The 21,352-nt window shown below is 43.7% G+C and overlaps 1 protein-coding gene across 9 annotated transcripts in view; it reads left to right on the forward strand.

The window, feature by feature from the left end:
• The first annotated feature begins 123 nt into the window (after window positions 1-123).
• DTNB (dystrobrevin beta) overlaps window positions 124-21,352 on the forward strand; it is a 217,857-nt gene continuing 196,628 nt past the window's right edge. For 4 of the 9 annotated variants that reach the window (XM_064448413.1, XM_064448414.1, XM_064448415.1 and 1 more), the window contains exon 1: window positions 18,817-18,873. Coding sequence is in view for 1 of the 9 variants with exons in the window: in XM_064448417.1 (XP_064304487.1) it covers window positions 18,807-18,873 (67 nt within the window). In the remaining 8 variants the exon portion in view is untranslated. Of the gene's footprint in view, window positions 305-1,612; window positions 1,686-18,805; window positions 18,874-21,352 lie in introns of those variants that run through there. The other 5 variants (XM_064448409.1, XM_064448410.1, XM_064448412.1 and 2 more) reach the window with 3 other exon arrangements.

Consider the following 21,352-nt stretch of genomic DNA (forward strand, 5'->3'; position numbering starts at 1 on the left):
GAGCAGCGTCTGCCTCGCGATTGGCGCACGGAGAGGGAGGAGGGCGGGGCTGGTGGCCTCGGCTGCTGATTGGCTGGTGGGGGCGGAGACGGGGGTGAGGGAGGTGCGGGCTGGGATTGGCGAGTGTGCGCGCGCCCCTGCGGAGGCGTGCTCGGATTGGCTGGGTGCCGCGAGGCGGCCGGGGACCGTTGGAGCGGGGAGGCTGAGGCGTTTGGCTGTCCGTGTCCGCTGAGGCGGCGGCCGCAGCCCGGAGCCCGAACGTAGCCTCCCGCTCCCGGGACCCCCGACCGCCGCCCCGGCAGAGGTGCGTGCTCGGCGGGACGGACCAGGCGCCGGGGGGGGCGCGGGGCCCTGCGGGGAGGAGGGTTCCCCGGAGGCGCGCTGGCCGGGCGGGGGGCGGGCACCGGTGGGCCCAGGACGCACCCTTTCCGCCGGCCGGGGCTTGCCGTCGGCGCCGAGCCGGAGCCCCTCGCCTCAGCGACGGGGGCCGCGGGTGGCGGGGTTTGCCGAGCTGCGCAGGGCTGCGGGCCTGGAGCGGAGGGATCGCCCAGCGGAGCACCCTGCGGGAGGCCTGGGGGAGGAGAGCGGCGCTGCCGCCTCGGTGCTCCTGACATCGGCAGAGGCCCTGGGGGTGCTGGCTGACAGCCGGCTGGGCATGAGCCAGCAGTGCCCAGGTGGCCAAGGAGGCCACCAGCCTTGTGTCAGCACTGCTGTGGCCAGCAGGAGCCGGGCAGGGATGGGGTCCCTGTGCTCGGCCCTGGGGAGGCCCCACCTCGAATGCTGGGCTCAGGTTTGGGCCCCTCGGGACAAGAAGGGCCTTGAGGGGCTGGAGCGTGTCCAGAGAAGGGCAGCGGGGCTGGGGCAGGGTCTGGAGCACAAGTGTGCTGGGGGGGCTGGGGGGGTTTAGCCTGGAGAAGAGGGGGCTGAGGGGAGCCCTTCTCGCTCTCTGCAGCTGCCTGAGAGGGGCTGGAGTGAGGGGGGGGCTGGTCTCTGCTCCCAAGGCACCAGTGACAGGACGAGAGGAACCGGCCTCAGGCTGCGTCAGGGGAGGGTTAGGTTGGGTGTGAGGGAAAATGCCTTCCCTGCCAGAGGGGTCAGGCCCTGGCACAGGCTGCCCAGAGAGGTGGGGGCGTCACCGTCCCTGGGGGGGTTCAACCACCGTGCAGCCGTGGCACTTGGGGCCATGGTTTAGGAGGCCTGGGGGTGTTGCACTGGGGGGTTGGACTTGATCCTAGAGGTCTTTTCCAACCTTAATGATTCTATGATTTTATAAAGGGGCCCCAGATACCATGGAGACAGCCTTGCAGGTTTACCTGCCCCATTCTCCCTCCTCACTGTTCTCTTTGTGGAGCCTGTTGGCTGGCAGCAGGAGCGTTCCTGGCACCCAAGCGGTTTTGGCTGTGTCTTATCGTTTCATGTTGTAGCAGACAGATGCTCGCCTAGATGCAGAATCTGCAGACTTCGCTTCTTTGTAATTAAACGGAGACACAATCAGGGCAAAAGCAGCATAATCATAGTCATAACTGCAAAATAGGTGGTGTTATTTGTCTCTGGAAAACCATGTCTTTCTTTGGGAAAAAACTTGTGTTTTTTTCTCCCTCAATCTTTTTAGATTGTCTTTAAATGTTTGAAGAAGGAACTGAGCCCAGGAAAGTTGCCCTGAGAGGCTTCTCAGTGTAATTCAGGTAACGTGATCTGTTGTGACTACCTGTGGTGTTGAACTTAATTTGTGTGACGTCACTGATTTCAGTCGCGTGTTTGTTCACATTCACATAACTTACATTGAAACTCTTTGTCTGTGACAAACTCCCAGTCTGAAGTAGTGTTTTCTGCATTTTAGGTGTTGGGCATGTAAAAATAGTCCTGTGTGAGGTGCTATCTTGTATTTAAAAAACGCCCACGCAATTGGATTCTTGTGCAACAGATGCCTTAGATGGGGAAGGTGAAGCTGTTGGATATTCCTATGGGGACCCAGGAGGCCTGCAGTGGTAGGCAGAGCACCTGTGTAGTATGTTTTAATTTCAGAGGGGATTGGTGCACCACCGAGAATGGGCTGGACAGCACAAGAATGCTTTAAAAGTTGTTACCGTGCTTCTTGAAAATCCATGTCCAACAAAATCTGAGTTCTTAAAGTTAGAATTTGGTCAATAGTTGTGCATGACTGCCCTTTAAGAGTGCTTTGTACTTTCAGTTTTCTTTTCTTACTCTGGTTCCTAAAACTGCCTGCGTATTCTGATGCTCCGTCTGGTGTGGCTGCCCAGTGCCAAAGCATAGGCTCAAAAAGTCAGAGGGCTTAGTTCCAGGTTTTAAAAGTTGGGAGATTCTGGACTGAAGAATGGGGGTTTTTCTCCCTTCCCCGGGTAGGTAGGTTATACTATCGTAAAGTACGCTCAAAGGAAAGGAGGTAACCTGAAAGCGTTGGCTTAAGGCTGTTGCTTTTTGTGTTTCCTCTTCTCCAAAGGCTATTTTGGATGAATGGGGAATTTAGATAAAAGGGCAAAGATGCTACTGACCTGAAGACTTCCTTTTTAGGGGAGCTGGACAGAGGAGAGTGGATCGCTCTGGACAGCGTAGGGCAGGGTGAGCGGTAACCTCTCTCACCGGCACACGTACATTTTGTGAGGGCTGTCCATGGCCTGTGCTGCAGCCTCTCCTGTTCTTTTCCAGACTAGTCAATTCATGCTGTGTTACCAGCAACATCATTCCTTTGCCCCTTAAATTTGTGCTGTGCTTTTGTCTGTCCAGGATGCTACCCCAGAGCGTTGGTCAGGCTTAGGTCCTTGCCTTGGCCGTATTGGCCTATTTAAATCCTGTTTGGGTTTCTGCTCCTTATCATTTAATGTTATTATGCACTGGGTAGCACAGGGTGGTGTTAGGAGTGACAACTTACAACTTTCTGTAGTTGTGGCCATACGTTATCTATGGTATCTTGTGCAAGCTGACAGTTTTTGAAGAGGGAGAAAGTAAAGTCTTGAAGTTTAAACCAACAACTCTGGGATTAGTTGGTGCATTTACTGAGTGCCCAGCACATGCTCTGTGTGCCAACTTCAGAGAGTCTGGCTTCGTGTGGCTTTTATAGGACCTACCTGATGTATTCAGGTAAGGCACTTTTTGCAGATTATTTCCTAGACCTTCTTTTAAAAGGAAAGGTAAATAATTCTCTTAGTTCAGTCACGGTAGCCTGTAGTGCTGATGCTACCCTTGTAGTTACAGAATACGTCCGTCACCTGGAGGAGACGGAGACAGTTTCCCCGTGGGTGTGAAGCTTTCAGCATTCCACTCACAGCACAGCCTGATTCTCTTACTGTTATCTGTCACTGCCACGTGCCTTTCACTCTGTGGTTTCAGGGTTATGTTATCTGGTGATAAGGATTTTAATTCATAATATTTGTATTAAGTTGTTACTCCTTCCCCCCCACTCTGCCCTTGACTACCAGGGAGGAGAACTCATGATTGTCCTGTGTATGTCTGGTTTAGTGTTTGAACAGGTTTCTACTGATAAACTGTGGCTAAACTTAGTTTCATGGGTCTCTTCCAGCCCTCTGGGCTTTCAAGGACTACTAGAAGGAATTAAAGTATTTTAACTTCTCAGCTGTCCTTGAGTAATACAGATTATAAAAATACTTAGACTAGTGAAGATTTTTAGGCAACCTAAATCTGGAAGAAATGGTAGGAGATCTTATAATGGGGTATCTGTTGTGGAATTTTATTGGTTAGTTGTATCTCTTTGAAAATGAGTGGAAGTATGACAGCGGGAACCAATTCATATCTAAATTTTTAAAAGATAGGATGTAGAAAGTGTGTACTGTAGTTACAAAACACTTAAATCATAATAATGCTAAGTAGCTACTGACTGACTGCAAGTGTGAGGTATTTTTTTTAGTCTTTATCAGTTTTGCTGCTTTCAGGTGCAGCTTTTCACTTTGTTTAAGAGGTGGAGGAACGAGGCGGGTGTTTTGCCATAAAGCAAACTGGGAGGGAGCCTAGTCCCTAATTGTCACTTTTCCTGTTTTTAAAGGAATTTAAGAGCGAAGGGATAAAAGCTCTGAGTTTTACAGAAGACAATGGCAAGCACGATCAATTAAGGTGGCTGTATTTTGGTTTTCCTTTCTTGTGCCTGCAGTTGGTCAGGTATTTGGAATGCCGTTGAACTGCAGATGATTAGAAAAGAAGCTGACGGAGTTCTGCGTGTGTAATGGATGTGAGAAGAGCAATCGAAGAGCGTGTAGAGCTGAAAGGACTGAGTATTCTGAAAGGGATTTTTTTGAATATAGTCCACAAAGAGGAGCTAGACGGGAGGCAGGGTGGGGCTGAAGCCCCCAGTTGCACTTAATGTGTTTTGTGTTAATGCTTGTAGGGCAGTTTTTTAGAACAGCTGAATAAACTGTGAGAAGAAACTTACGCACAGCAGTAAGCATTAAGACAACTTGACCGGGTGATAGTATCAGTTAAGGTGCTCTGTGATCCTACAGGTTGGATGGCAGAGCAGACAAGCAAATTATATGGAAGTAGGTGTGCTATGAAGCACGCACGTTAAAATGTTTCTTGCCCTGGTTACCTCGTGGATGCAACCAAAATACGGTCTGAGATTTGTTTTTTCTTTTTGTTAATACCTTGCAGTGTGAGCAAGCCTGCAAGCCCTGAGAGGCTTGGCTGGGACCGCAGAGCGGAGCGACCTGCCTGCGTAGGCACAGTGGTTACAGCCAGGGAGGGGGTGCTCTGGGGACAGACAGAATACCCTGCAGCAAGCACAACTGTATTCTTTGAGTTTGTTTATTTATATTACACTTTTTTGCAGTGCTTATGAAATCTTATCTTTTAATTATTGTGTGTTATTCTTTTATTTGTTTGTATTTTAACAGAATGATCACATCAAAGGCAGTAGGGAGGCACTGGTGGTTTTGACAACTCGCCTGGGTACAGCCAGGCTTTTGAAGGAGGTCGGGCATGTTTCTGGCAGCTCAGGCAAAGCTGAAGTTTTCTTGTACCTGGGAAAGTGAACATACATTTAGTCCCATTGACTGTGGCAAATGGCAGATATACTTTTAGGTTTAATATAAATTCCATATTCTATACTCTTACATTAATAACTTTTAACACTTTTCAAAAAAAATAACTTTGTAGACCTGTGAAGTTGGTGAAAATGCTTTTACATTTTAAATTCATGTAGGAGACAAAACTATCCTTGTGTAAAGAATTAAGCTTGGGTAAGCACTTTTCCCCCCTAATTCAGTTCTGAGAGTGAACGTAGTTCATGTTTCCAGGTGTTTGTCGCTGCCCCTTTGAGGGGAATTTACCGTCTCTGGAGGTGTGCCAAAGGAGCCATTTGTGTGGACTTCTTCTGGTGTGCTGAAACCTTAGAACAAAAGTGAATACAGCTGAAGTGAGGTGGGAAGGGAAGCTCTTGTGTGGATTGCTAGTGATTGGTGAAGATGGTAGCAGGTGATAGGGAACTGGAGGTGATGACAGTACTGAAAGTGGTATTATCTTCTCCTGATGTTGATGACTTGTGAGGACAGTAGTGTTCATGCTCTGTGCTGTCATCCGCCCACCCGAGATCAGGGTTAGCTTGCATTCTGTCCGTGTTCACGTACGTTCCTCGCTCCCTCCATGCTTGATCTGTTAGTCTCGGTTAACAGACAAAGGGGCAAAAATGTAACTCAAAACATTTCCTAATAGCTTTTTCATTTTGGTGAAGAGGCAATTTTAGAATTCTCTCTTGTGCTCTAGCAAGCAGTGCCGGGAACCTGCAGATTAAAATGGCTAGAAAGGGTTTTGTAAGATTCCCGTTGGAAAAGCTGGGAAGCACAGATTGCACAGAAATCCCCTCCAGTGTTACAAAGAAGACGAGTCTTCCTTTCCTGAGAGGGAGAGGTGAGCTGTTAATTAGGGTATTTCCAACTTCTTATTGCTTGAAAATGGTGGTGTAATATTTCATTTATCTTATCTGACATTAACACTGCTTTATTTTAAGGAAACAGTTTTAACTGCTGTGCTGGTTTTGGCTGAGAAGGGGTTAATTCTCTTCACAATTTGCTCTTGTCTGCAGGCTTATGGTAAATCTTATGTTTAGACTTTACCTTCAGCCTCAAAAATCAACAGGGCAGGTTGTAAAAACCCATTTCTATTCCTCAGGCTTTTGGGCAATGAACAAGACCAGGAATTTGGGATGGCTCTCTGGATATTCAGGAACATCATTTTTGTATGCTAGGCACTTTGTGTCCTGACGTCTGTGCATCCTCTCTTTAGATTTCTGGAGAACAGATCTGTCTGTGCAGCATGTGTTCCAGCTCGCAGCGTTGTCCTTCATAGCTTGCAGTTTTCCTGTTCCCCGTGCTTAACAATTCCCTGTTTACTAAAAATGAATATGTATTGCTGTGTACCTAAAATGACACCTTGTAATATTCTTCTAAAGCTTTCTTTGGCTTTGTGACCTAGACTTCACAAGAAGTAGGCTGCTAACATGCAGTGCCTACTGTCGGTCTCATCAGCCTTAGCCCTGCGCTGACCCAGACATACCTTCGGGCAGGGACTTCTTTCTGCTCTGGGCATTGAACAAGCAGTCACATACGTGAGGTCCAATCTGGTTGTGTTACGGTAGTTCAGATGGTTGGGAACTCTGCCTGGATGTGAATTTTTTCTATTTCGTCTCGAGGTAATTCTAGCTTCTTTTAAAATTGCACTAAAAGCTTTTGAAGGTTTTTAGAGAAACCTGTGATTAAATATTGTTACTTGTTCCATCTTTGTTTAACTTGTGTCTAGTAAAACCTTTATCAGTTGCTTACTAGGTGGGAAGGTAAGACTGCTGGTCTTGTACTGGGGCTTAGATCAATGCTATGGTGGTTTTCCGTAACAGAAAGCTAAAGCAGGAGGGCCTGGCAGAGGATGTGTTGCTGCATGCAATGTCCTGTACAGACAAAACAGATGGCATTTTATGCCTCGAAAAAAGCCTTCAGTTTAAACAGAAATGGCAAGGCACGGAGTAGGGAAGTGGTTAGTTCTTAGTACTAGATTTTTTTCCTAAACTGCTTGATCATTTTCAAGAAAGTTTGCTATATAATATGTGCATGTTTTTGCAAAATCTTCTTTAGGAGTAGCTTGATCCACTGTATTAAAAAAAAATAGAAAAAGGAACCGCTGACTTCTATAGAGTTTCACTGCGACGTTACAGTGCGTTTTCTTGGTCTAGTGGGTTTTTTCACTTACGCCTTACTTCTAGACTGAAGTCAGTGTTGACTTGTAAAGCTCTTCTGCAAGCATTTGAGTCCAATACTTGTACGAAAGCTTTATCTTAAAAATCTGCCGGAGATCCTGACCTTTAAGTTTTTAGGAAACTATGCTACTAGAAGGTGCGCATTATTTCTCAGAGATGCTCTGTTACTTCTGTTGCTGTGGGCACGGAAGTAACGTTTTGAAGTCTGCACTTTTGTGCAGAATTGCTTATGCTTCAGGTCCTTATCCCATACAGTGATGGGAACAGAATTGGAGTTTTAAGTTAAACTAGGAGGATTATCAGAAATGGTTAAAATATACTTCAAAAGAAGAGATTGTCAGTCTGCTTGCAGAAGTATAAAAGGCTTTTATCTTCCTGGGTTTTGGTCTAAGTGGCTTAGATGTGTCCACCTGAAATAACTTGTGGATCGCTTTCTTTTCCTGGTAAGAGGCATAGGGGAACGAAGGAATACTTTTAATCAATTATATGTATTAACGTTTGCTGATGAAAGGGAGATGGGAATATGAAGCAAGAGAGGATGAGGAACAAAGAAACGGGTAAGGCAGCATCAGGTATTTTGGATAGGCAGAGAGGGAGATGAGGGAATGAAATCAATCTTTGTGGGTTTTTTGTTCAAATTCTTAGTAAAGAAGAAGTAAAAATCCTTCAGTATCTTTTTACTGAAATCTGTCCAAGATGAATAAATGTAAGCACTTTTATATCATAAATTTATTTATGTTTATACTTTAAAATTAACAAAGCATTTATGGCAATTTAGAAATTATTTGAAATTAATTAAATTAAATGACAGTTGAAGACACACAAGTTTAGAAGCCCAAAACAAATGAAGTGCTAAACGAGATGTGACAGCAATAACTTTCTCTGCGAGTACAGTTAGGCCCTGAATTTTTATTCAATATCTTCATCTCAATGACGGGTTCATTCATACTTTTAAAAGCGAGTGAACTGACAAGGGATGAAAGCTTTTCTCTAAACCACCCATGAGGATGCATTCCTTCTAATCAGAAAATTGGCAGAAAGTTACTAAACTTCCTTCACTGCATATCAGGTACATTTAAGATCAACATATGCCCCAAACTGGTATTCTGATTTTTTTTTTAATTTCAAGTTATTTCTCAACATAAATAGGTATAAGCACAGTTTTACACTCACAGAGCAACTGCAGTTGTCTTATCAGTAATAGCAAATTATTTCTGCTAGTAAAATGCAACACCAAGAATCTGAAAAAACTAAAATTTAAAAATTCATAAATTAACTTGTATTTCTGTGATCTTCTGTTTGGCTGATGAGGCTGCGTTTCAGTGCAAACCAATGTCTGGAAATGGTTATCAAATCAGAAAGATCGGAATTTCCTTTGGAGTACGTCTTAAAGGTGGAAATACAGAGTAAACCAAAATTGACTTTAAAGCAAACAAACAAAAAAATTCTCTAGCTAATTAACTGACTTAGTGACAAAATTAGTGTCACCAAAAAGCAGTGAGGAAGGACCGGAATTGCAGAGAGGGAACCCAAATGCTAAAGTTTAGGTTCATAGTCTTGGATGTAGAAGGAAGTCAATACAACAGTGCTTGGGGAGGAACAGAAGTGTGACTTCTTAGGTGGGGTCTATGGTTAGAGCAGCCTAAAGGCTGCTCTATTAGCTGAGATTAATTATATAGTCTCTCTCTTATCCTTTGATTTGGAGAGGAAAAACTGCTTGTTTAGGCCGTTACCTACAGCTGATGAGCTCCAAGAAGAGCGAAACCTTTTAATATAGGTCCTGTAGTATTGGCCTAACAATATGAGAGCGGCTCACTTGGGTCCGTTTTGTGTTCGACTGCTGGCGGGACCAAGGACCACAGGAACATGTGGTCCGGAGTCATCAGTGGCCGAACCTGTTAGGGCAAGCGAAAGGGAAAACAGTCATTAGGTTTTACTCTATATCGCTGGGTTTCATCCAGCCAGGTGCACGTATATAATGCATGTGTGTGTGGTGGGTGCGGGAGAGAGGTTTTAAAGGTAAGGGGAAGGGACAACTGTGAAACAGAAGAATGGAATGTATACAGGAAAAGGAGGAAAAAAAAAAATAAAAATCAAGAGAAATAAGAGACATGTTTGAGTTTATGGTGCTATTGAAGATATTTTAGATGGTGACTGACTGTAGAATTCTCCACATTTAGTGGTATGGAATGTAAATTAGCTTTTATATTAACTCTATCACAGAGGTTGCTCATGAAGCAATCAATCAGTCTTATTGTAGCTACTGAAAGAGGGAGAAGGTGAATGCGTAAAGGGAAACAGTAAACTTCTTGAAGGCTTGCATCAAACATCTAGTTTTGTAAGGTACTATATCTTACACAATTTTTGTGCTTTAGGGTGAACATTACTTTGCAACAAGTGTATACAAATAACTCAGCATGTTATGATTTTTCTAATATTATTTAGTAATGATTACAATAAGTTTCTTTAGTGAATATTTTACTGCAGTACAGATCATTCCTTGCTGATGCTCAACATTACGTCTCTAAATAATAGGCATCTTGACCCAAAATCTCCCATGGGACTTGAGGTTAGTACTCCCATTGTAGGAGAAAAAATCCTTTTTTATATATGTATATAGACATACATATATATATATATACACATACTTATATATAGTAAAAATAAATTATAATTATAAAATTACGATGTCTCAGTAATTTTCAACAGCCTCTAACCTGAATACTTAGAGAAGTGAGTTGAGCACATGTGTTGTGACAGAACTAGTTGGAACTGGGGCAGGTTGCGGCTTACTTTCGCTATCTCTGAAGTTGAATCACATCGCAACCTGCACGGCGTCAGGTGCTGGCTGCAGCAGAAGCTGCAACTCTTAAGCTTCCGTTTCCGATTCACTTAAGCGTACTTGGCTGCTGAGACTTCTAGACTGCAGTCTGTGTTAGCACCTCTGCTGACTTTGCTGGCACATAAAAGATAAACTTTTTGCTGATCCTGGGTTCATCGCACTGATTTCAGATCTTCCTTAAACAAAGTTGCTGCCTCTTGGCATAAAGCAGACCTGTGCTCCAGAACCAGCACCATTCTTACTTTAAATTCAAGCACTGTTCTGTTGCTGCAGGGAGGAAATTCTGTATCGCTCTGAGTCAGACTTGAGCAGAGTGCTGGTGCGCTCCTGCAAGTTTTCTGTACTTCCACCTTAGGTGGTGAGTGTAAATTTAGCCCATGCTGTCAGAGCAAGAACTGATGGGAAGACCAAAACCTGTGGAACTGACATTTACTCCCAGCTCTCCGTGCTTATCAGGATCCTTGAAAGTTTGGGAGACATCCAGCCAGAAGAGATTGGCTCTGGCATGCAAATTCAGCTGCAGCTGGTTTTAACAGCCTTTAAGGAAAAATGCAGTAGGTTGAACCTGCTCTTAGTCCTTATTCTTAAGTGAACCAAGCGCTGGCATAATGCAGGTGTCCCCTCCAGGTTGCTAAAGGTTACGAAAAGCTTTCTGAGGAAGAAATACCTGTGGAAATCATCTAGGGCAGACAATGTAGACTCGCTGTCACATCACCACGACTGGAAGCGGAGTATTTGATGATACTGCTTTTGCTAGAATAGCAAAACAGGATGTTCATCATGAAACACCTCAGTGTGTGAAATTCACGCCTTTATCAGATTTTAGATTTCTTCCCCTATGATAAAGACTGGGGGCAGCACAGATGGTTTGTGTCCAGGCACATTTCTTTAAGTACTGGAAGCTTCAGTCTTTTGTTGAATTGAGAGTTATTAAAGCTAAAGAAGTTAAAACCTAGTGTTATTCTTCAGTTAGCTGTACATGCATCAATTCTGTATGCTTTGAAAACCTGCCAAGTCCCACTTAGCACTTGGAGCAATCTGTGGACCTCTGATGATTTTGGTTGTTTTTTTTCCAATTCAATTGTGAGTATAGTATTTACTTTGGCCATCACTTCTGCGTCTTTTTAGCAAGAGAGAAGATAGGTTTGTTTTATATCACAAAATATAGATGTCTAATTTGGAAAACGCTGGTGTGGGGAAAGGGAGAGGAAAACAAAACCAGATTAACACATTATCTTACTGCTAAGAATGCCTCAGGATAGGGCAGAGGTTAGAAAAACATATCCTTCTAGTCTAAAAGCAAGGCTGCATTTTTGGGTGGAAGACACATAGAGCTAAAGAGTCTAAGATCAGTTCCTTGTATCTCGCATTTCCAGGTTCACTCTATCATAAAAAACAGTGTATAATCACAAGTGGTGAGTGACCAGAGGGTGAACAGCGAGGTGTCCGCTGAATGAAATCACATTTAAAAAATCAAACCAATTCATTAGAAGGACTCTGTTAGCAGTTGAATTTAATCTCTTCTGTTATCTGTCCAGCGTAGAGGCATGTCAAGTCATGCAAATAAAGGGGTGAGAGAAGGGAGAGGATAGAGGCAGTCCTAGGTGAATAAGTCTGCTGAATGAGGCTCTGAACTAGCCTCAGGAATAGGATCCCAATGCTTTAGTAGAGTTCTGTGAAACCTTCAGACCAATGCTCGGTCGTGATCAAAAAAAAAAAAAAAAAAGCTGATAGAATATTGAGTCTTTTAACATTCTTGGCTTTTTTTATTTTTTTTTGTTATTGCTGCTTTATAGAGCAGTGGGGTGCTTACATATGGAGTTCTCTGTGCTGCTTCTCCTTCATCTCTGAGAGCAGATGATGGAACAAGAAAAGGGATGGTAGAAGATGATAAAGATAAACCATGAGTGATTTCTGTGCAAGAAGCAGCTAGTCTGCAGATTCTTCTGCCTAGGAGAGAGATGACGTCCGAGGATTGGTCATGTCTTGTCTGATATGGAAATGGGTGGGGGCAGGAGGAAGCAAAAAATGGAGCTACCCAGTAATGAGCCTAAAAGAGGCAGAAAGATGATGAGGGACCATGCTTTTGGTCTGACACAGTATGGTCATTCTTATGTTTCTGTTTAAAATAAAGAAACAAGACCCACACCCCTACAAATTTCCAAGAGTGCAGAATGGAATTTTACAGGTTTCTCAATCACACAGAAGAACCATAGAGAAGACAGGGTTCAGTACTACAGTCTCAACCCTGATCTTAAAGAAAATTCCAGCCCTTTCAGAATAATTAAAGCATAACATCTCTAAGCCCAATTAGAAATGTTTTTAGAGTTTTCTGTGAAATTCAGAGGAGTCTGATTTCTAGCTTTATACAAACAGCAGGCAGTATTGTCTGGATCTCAAAATGCTTGGCTTTCAAGAAGCTGAAGTATCTCTGCTGGCAAGTGAGACTTTTTGAGCTGCAAGGACCTTTTGGGGAACCTTGCTGTTCTGTGTGATTACGCTGGGGCTAAGTGTTGATTTAGAGCTGGGGAAGGAAGAAGGCAGATTCTTTAATTAAACGCTACTAATCCCAAGACTTGGTATCTTAATGCACAGACTCTTCTGATGAAGTTTACCTTTGAAACACTCAAAGGGTAGATGGCAGGAAGCGTGAGGGAGGAAGAAATCATTAGGCCTAGTCTATAGAAAACAGTGGTACTGTCTGGCATTAGGAAGTCTCAGACTGGATGGAGGTCAGGCATGGATGGCCAAAACCACAGAAAGCTATCTGGCATTTTTGGTATTTGTGTATGCAATTTAAGACTATACTTAAAGAAACACTGACGTTGGGATTTACCACCCCCTTTCCAGTCTTGGCCATTTCCCTTCAACTACATGCACTAAGATACAGTGTTTACTGTTTACTTTATAAAAGTCTGATTAATACTTAAGGTAGTTTTATATTAAAACTCCTTCCTTGTTTCATTTTCTCAATCCATATGGATTCCCACATGGGTTCTTGTCCTGGTTTCAGCTGGGATAGAGTTAAATTTCTTCGTGGTAGCTTGTATGGGGCTATGTTTTGGATTTTTGCTAGAAACGGTGATAAAGTGGAGGTGTTTTGGCTGTTGCTAAGTAGGACTTACACTGGTCAAGGCCTTTTTCAGCTCCCCGTGCTCTGCCGGGTGCACAAGAGGCTGGGAGGGGGCACAGCCGGGACAGCTGACCCGAAGTGACCCACGGGGTATTCCGTACCATATGACATCATGCTCAGTATATAAAGCTGGGGAAGAAGGAAGGAAGAGGGGGATGTTTGGAGCGATGGCGTTTGTCTTCCCAAGTAACCGTTATGCGTGATGGAGCCCTGCTTTCCCGGAGACGGCTGAGCGCCTGCCTGCCCATGGGAAGGAGCGAACGAACTCCTTGTTTTGCTTTGCTTCCACGTGCAGCTTTTGCTTTACCTGTTAAACTCTCTTTATCTCAAACCATGAGTTACCTCACTTTTACTCTTCCGATTCTCTCCCCGTCCCACCAGGGGGCAGTGAGCGAGTGGCTGCGTGGTGTTTAGTCGCTGACTGGGGCTAAACCACGACAGTTCTTCATCTGCAAGTTCTAATGTTTGTAGGCATTTGCACCTTCAAGTACATGTACCAAAAGCTTCAGGAAAATGAAACACATTTTATTATTAAATTTCATTGATAGAGGAAGACTGAAATTCAGAGTCACTTTATTTTGGAAAAGGTAGGGTTTTTTTCTGCTGCCTGTAGCAGCTGTGATCCTTACCTCTCATCTTGCAGTTTGCCCAAGTCAAACAACATTCTGTGCGTTCTGCTCTGCTGCTCACGGCCATTCCAGTCATTCCTGTGCAAAGCCATGATCCCGGTTCATCTTTACTTCCCACCTCCTTGTTCAGTCTATTGTGGTTTTCCATCCTAGGCTTTTCCTAGCTACGTGCACGTTAATTGCTTTAGTTACCCCTCTTCTTTTGACCTTTCCTTGGCTGCTCAGCTTTCTTGGTAGGCGGGTGTTGGTTTGGACTCATAGGAGTGCAAAGTGCATTTGGTACAAGGAATGACAAAATAAGCTGCGATCCCTCTGTGTGGAGGAGATGCAGCAGGGGAGAAGGTATGTGGGAGGTCTGTAAAATCCTGAATGTTGTGGAGAGGGTGGATGGTGGTTGACTGTTCCATATCTCTTGGTAGAAGAACTAGGAGCCTTGGGAATCTGATAGGGAAAGGCAGGTGCAGAACGTCTGGGGAGGTGATGTGTTGACCTGTGGATTTCATGGTTCGGGAATTCTTGCTGCAGAGTGGTGTGAATGTCAACAGTTTATGGGTGGCACAGCGACGGGCGCACAGGCTTAGGGCGGGGAAAGAGATGGCTACTGAACATGGAGAATGACTTTGGCTCAGAAGCCTTGGCATTGCAAACTTTTGGAACTTGAAAGGGACTTTTTGGGAAGTTTACTGTGTGCTTGCCCCACTCTTGCATTCTTCCCTGCACATCCACTTTGGGCTCCTTTTGGAGACGCGATACTGCATTGGCAAGCTGGATTCGGCCTAGTAGCATGCCATTATTCTCTTAGTAGAACTTTGCAATAGAACACTTGAGGCTTTTAAACACAACAAAGCATGTTTCTTCTTCTGAATCCCTCTCTAGCATTTCATCTGAGTTCTTTTTATGACTCAAGTCCAACAAACACGATCTGGGTTACTGTTATGGAAGTCTTCAGGTCCAAAGCTGATGCTTTGTGAATGTATAAGAACTTTCTTCTCTTGACAGTGTAAAGTGCTGACAGTTTGATGCATGTTGCTGCTGTCCTGTCTGTAGCAATACAGTGTCTGGTTACTGTAGGCAGGGCTTTGGGACTTCTTCAGCATAGAGTGATTATATAGTGAATGCTATATTGTTAGCACGTACTAAAATGGTAGCACATGCTAAAGAGGGCGTAAAAAATGCAGTACTGTTCTCTAAGGTAGGCACTGGTCTATGTGTGCTGCTTATCTCAAGCATTGCTGGTTTGTTGGTGGGTTAAAGAATGATTAAGTAGATACCAAGTGTGTAGAAGCAGCTCATTGCAGAATGTGAAGGACAAAGCTGGATGAAAACCCCCTTGTAAGTACCTGTTTAAACATGTCGTGTGGTACTGGAGAATCCCCAGCGCATTCACATTGTTCTCTGTTGGTACCTAAGGATAGTTGAGTGTTTTTTCTCCAGATACATCCATTATAAGGTGAGCATCCATCTTGAGAATTTTTGCCTGCCTTGTCATTACAATCCATGCACGTTTCTTGGCACTTTTCTCATGCATTTTGCCACAAATGTTAAACAAAGACCAAAACAACCAAACAAAGAAAACAAACACGCAACCAGCCAAAGAAACAAACAAAAAAAACCCACCAAAAAATTCCCCACCAGACAACCAAACCGGCCCCCCACCCCCTTCAAACAAACCCAACCAAACAAAAAACCCAGTGCGGAGCAAACTGCAGTTTACCTTTCTTGCTTTCTGACGTTGAGCACTGTAATTTGCATCCTTAGCGTACTTGCAGCTCTTCTGGTTTTAGTTCGTTCCTGTTTGGAACTTGAGATAAGTTTAAAGTGCAAGGGTGAATATAGGCCTTCCATCTTCCTTCTTTCCAGCTTCATCAGTAAGGGATCCTTCTATATCTGATTGTTCAGGCTTTCAGAACGGGTTTGTCAGTTATTCTAGTAGATCCCATGTGACCAATGTAATTTCCACAACTTTTCCAAATATCTGCCACTTTGTCTCTTCTCTCTCCACTCTGGACTATTTGTCTTTAGAACGTGTAACTGACTGGCCCAGGAAGATCACTTCCTAGATGTTTGTCCCCTCACAGATAAGAGCAGGAAAGAACCGGCAAGGAGAGCTTGTGAATCTAATTAGTAGCATTTGATTATTTTTGGTGAGCAGGCACAGGATTGTTGAGCTGTTCATCTAACAAAAATTTCAAGTCTTTTGATCCCTGCAAGAAAGGTAAGAGACTTGGAGGAGGACCTGAGACAACATTCCCTAGGACATGGTTTTTCTGTATGAGATAATTCTTGAGCTATAGATCAGCCAGGCTTTGTTGCAATGGCCCTGCAGCACTTCATAATCATGGAGAGAGCAGTTGCTTATTCAGATCTCATTTCAAGGACATTGCTGAACAGGTAGCTCACTCGTTTGCCTTGCAAAGAGCACGAAGGGTAATACTAGCTCCTCGAAAAATTTAAAAGTGTATATTTTGGTCAGTCTAACCTATTTAGCTGTGAACTGCGTATGATAGTGTTCTATGATTGTGATGCAGCCTGAATGACCTCTTAAAAAACTCAAATCCTAACACCTGCAAGGCAATACAGTGTCTGTAGGGAAGGAGATTGATGTCCTTGTAATGTCAGGACTTTAAATGTACGTGTTACCAGACAGCAGCAAAATTAATTGCAGCCCTGAGTATACAGGATTAGTGTCATACCCTGCTTCATCTCCGCCTTTAGTCCCTGCCCCAGCCCTGCCTGTGCTACCTGCACAGCCTCTCGAGTGGTGGTGGTGAACGGGAGCGTCTGGCGTTGCCATATGCTTTTTCTGCCCGTCAGTAGTACGCCTCTGTGCCTTCTGTGAAAGCGCGGTAGGAAGCCTGTCTCGTGGGTTTAGCTGTAATCCATGGGCTGCGGAGGGTAATTGAGAGGAGAAATGACAGTTATGGTATCTCTAGCATCGCTCCATCTTGCTGCTCTGATGTGAGGCAAGTTCCCCAGGGACTGGTTCCAGCTTAGCGGAAAAATGAGATTGCCTTGGAAGCAGGGGGTTGGGAAGGTGGAATGAGGGACACATGCACCCAAAGCCCAAGGACAGGAAGTTCTAACATTATCATGATTATTTTTTTTGGTGTTGCGGAAAATTCAAGTGGTATTGTCCCTTATGTCTTGATAAAATAGTCTCTACTAAAAACAAATTAAAAGATCAAATAACTAATCTACCCCTTGGAGTCCATCTGTTGTGGAATTTAGAGAGGCGCTAGCACTTGAAATAAAGCTAATTACTGGTACAGTAACTGGCATTCTTCAAGATGACATGCGTGTTTCATGTGATGAAGAAATAAGAGAATAGTAATTAGTTCCAAAAACTCGTAAGCTGGGGCCAGTGTATGAGGATCACTGGGACCTGGGGGAGAACAAACGAATCGCACAGGCAAAGCTTCCCAGCGCCCGGCTCTTGGAACCCTTGCTTCAGTCTCCAGTGGAGCACAGCTCGAGATAATGCATTGTGACAAACCTTGGTTGAGGAGATAAGGCAGTCCGTCTGCATACATTTATTTAGCTTAATAAAATTAATTTATTTTAGGAAGCTGAAAAAACCCCACCTTTACATATCTGCAGAAATGCCGTTGAGCTTTTTCCTTTAACAAAAGAAAATACAGACGCACGTTGATTCTGAGTCTAGGGTTTTCTAAAGTAGGAAAAAGTAAGGAAATAACATGTATTTGTAGATTACTTTATACCACCGTACGCTTATTTTCCTTTTATGAACAGTTAAGGAAGAAGGTTTTGGTGGCTTTCAAGACGAATGTGTTGTGAGAGCTTCACCAGAGGATAATTAACAGGCAATGGACAACTGCTGAGGGAAACTGTTAATCAGAGAGTGTATGAAGTGCCAAGACATGACTTTCTTTTCCTTGGTTGACATTTAAGCCTAATGAAATCTGTCCTGCCATGCTGCATGAGGGTGAGCTGACTAACTCCCTTAGAGTTAGATTCTGGTCTAACTGGAGAATAATTGCTTGGTATTTTTGCCCCCCACCCCTTTTTTTTTTTAAAGATATTCAAAAAACATATTTAGTGAGTTGGTGAATCTGGTAACAAAAGAATAACATAATGTAGTAATTGTAATGGAAATTTTACACCGATACTGAATTAAGTGGCTTTTTTTCCCTGGAGTTGACTGAAATATAGCACCTGTCTTTTAGGACTGCGTAGTGAAGTAAGCCATAAGAGGTACTAAACTGCCTCTGTGCCTCCTTACCCTGAGGAGTAAGTTCCACTGTGTTGCTGTCACTTCTTTAACCTGTTTTCCAAAGAAAGGCAGGCCTCTGTGACCAAACTGTACAGTTTTTTAATTTCCACCTTAATTATATTTAAGACTGTTACTTCCCTGACAAATCATGGGGTTTGACCTCGGGCATCGGGTTTCAAAGTTAAATGAATTCTTAAAAGTTTTGTTTAAGGACAACACAATCCCTCACCCCCAAACCCAAGGTCCCCACAAAAACCCTAGGCAGGGAAGAGGAGTGTTATTTATCTCTGCCAGCCCAGGAAGGGAATGTAATGTGCCTTCTCCTTTTGGGCTGCAGAGTCTAAGGCGCAATCCGTAGGGCTCTGCACTTCAGCGGCTCGACTGCTCGTGGAGAGGTCTTGCTCGCTTTGTAATTTGCAAACAAGATCTCTTAGAACAGAAGGGGATTCTTTACATGATAGTGTTACATATGTATGTATGCAGCTCTGAGTTTTGCAAACTTAAGATTAGCAACTAAAATGCTTAGAATTAATGTTTCCTGTATTGTGCACCACTTCAAAAGGTGTTAACAAGCCTAGAGTGTGTCTCTGTTACGGAATACGATCGTTGTGAGGAAATGTCTGTCTTCTATCGGTCTTTTCATTTACAAGATATAATCAAACTGTTTCAGTTGAGGGCTAAAATAATGTTGTTCTCAGTGAGTTGCACTTGTAACAGAAATTCTAGCACAAACAGTGTTTGCCGTTTTTGTCTTCAGAATGATTGAGGAGAGTGGGAAGAGGAGGAGGACAATGGCAGAGAAGAGACAGCTGTTCATGGAAATGAGTAAGTAAGAAATTGGAAGACATAATGTCATTTATTCTTTGCTGAGATCTTGGCTTTGATAGTGTTACCAGATCATTTACATCTTGTTTCCACGAGACCAGTGCCTCATGTAGTGAAAAGCTCCTGGGTGCTCGTCAGGAGGAGACTGCAAGCAGAGGGTCACAGCTGCCGAGAAGGTCATTCATTGCTAGGTTCTGTGAAGCTCCCTTTCTAAGGAATGTTCACATTTCTCATATACGGCAATATCTAGAGTTTGTGGACAACAATTACAATAAGTAATGACAACAGACAGATCACCTTTTACCTTAAAAAAAAAAATTGCACCGCAGTGCCAGTGTGACCCAGAGAGAGGCAGTTTGGGGTGTGTTTTTTTTATACGGGACCATTCTCTGAAAGAGGGGCTGTAATTGTTACTAGAAATCACATGCCTCCCCAGAAATAATGTCATTTAAAGGAATGAGACATAGCCTTTTAAAAGGGTGAGTGCAGTTAGAAGTAAAAGATAATGTGTTTGCATATCATCGTGTTTTTCTTTGCTACAGGAACACAGGACTGAATGAAATGCCTAGGCTAGGCGAGCATGTCCTATAATTCCAGTTACAGGCTGATGAAGGCCTGTCTTGAAACAAATAGTATATTTGTCCTATTTTGTTGGAGAGTAACATGCTTACTGTGGTTATAAGCATCTCACAGTTTCAGGACCAGTTTCAATCCTGGCCAATTTCTCTCTGCTTCCTCTCATCTGAGACCTGTCTTGGACAGTATTTCTCCCCACCTTCCTTGCTTGCTTTGCCTTTCAGTTTATCGTTGTGTCCCTTTTTGGCTTGTTCAACAGTCGGCACAAGCTAGCTCCTGTAGTCTCCCTGCTGTACACCTCACCTCCTGTTCTCCTCTGCCTCTCTTCAGTTTTACTTGAGCAAAGGCGACTGAATTGTGTGTGATATCCTGGATGAAATCCCATTAGAACCTTTTAAAGTGACAGTCGTACTTCTGCACTAGAAATGCTTTGGCTGGTGCACCAGAGTATTACGTTTGTCTCATCGCTTTAAAGCTTTGTAGTCATCTTGGGATCATTTAGCACAGAAATCAACTTGCTAGTTATTAGCTTTGGCTAAATTGTGAAAAATATTCAGAATCCTTCTGATTATCTTTATATAGGGTGTCTCTTTCTGCAGCTGTGGTTCTTGCTGTTCATCGTCAGCGAAAGCACCGGTGTGTAGGTGTTCCAAACTGCCTTTCAGTTTGTAAGGCTCTTTAGCATACCAGTATGAGAAGTGTAAGGTCTTCAAGCTTCACTGGTCCTGCAGTAGAATATTCCACTATAAAGCGAACACATGGATGTTCTCCTTTCTAGGTGAGCTTCACACACAGGGTAGATATGCGATGTGTAAAACGGATGCTTTCAGTGACCACTTGTTGGTCAACACACAGACTTGCCGAAGCGTTTAGATAATTGCTCATGTGAACAAGAGGAGACCTTGACATTCACCCACCCTGGACATGCTACCCAAGGACGTGTTTGTTGGGTCTGTGGTACTCATGGAGATGTCTGACAGGCAAGAATTCTGTGCAAGCGGTTCAAATTTCTCTGAACTGCAGAATGCATACAGAGTTTATCTCATGGAAGGGTGTAAAGAAGGTGGAGCCAGAGTTTTCTCAGCCCAGGCGCAGGATACAAGGCAATGGGCACAAACTGAAACACAGCAAATTCTGTCTGAATGTGAGAAGAGACGTTTTTACTGTGAGGGTGGTTGAGCACTGGCCGAGCGAAGTTGTGGAGTCTCCATCCTTGCAGATATTCAAAACTCAACTGAACAGGGTCTTGGACACATTGCTGTAGCTGACCCTGCTTGAGCAGGGAGGTTGGACTAGATGATCTCCAGCAGGTCCTTCCAGCCTCAGCTATTCTGTGATTCTGAGCTATGTGGATTGTCTTGAAAACACATCCCGTTTTACCTTCAGATAGTTTAGAAGAATGATCTTCTTGAAGCTTTTGTGGTAATGTGACACAGGAAGACAGGAACGGAAAATGGATGACTTCTTGTTCTTGTTTTTGCATGTAGCTGTTAAATGACCTTTTAGATAGATACACACACACACACAGAGATGTGTATATTTTACATACATTTAGATACATACATTTTATATAGAAAAACATTCTGTGAAGTTTCATGGTCTGTGGAAGTGCTTTCTGTGGTTGAAAGACAGAAGCATGCACCCTGAGAGCTTTGAAATAAAATTGCATAGAAAGCACAAAAGGAGCTGTTTTGTTGTAGCCGTTGATCTGAATGCTCCAGTTTACGTTGCTTGGCCAAGTACTTCCCTGAAATACGTCAGAGGCTAGTTTTCTGAAGATGATATTGTGAAATAATCCACTTAAGTCTGTTGCACTGTGCTGTGAGGCAGAAGGCTCCTCAGATGTTGGCTAGTCTAGTGCCACTCTTAGGTAAGCCATCATGGGGAGCCTTGGGTTGGGAAG

This window comes from Phalacrocorax carbo, chromosome 3, assembly GCF_963921805.1.
Source record: "Phalacrocorax carbo chromosome 3, bPhaCar2.1, whole genome shotgun sequence".
NCBI lineage: Eukaryota > Metazoa > Chordata > Aves > Suliformes > Phalacrocoracidae > Phalacrocorax > Phalacrocorax carbo.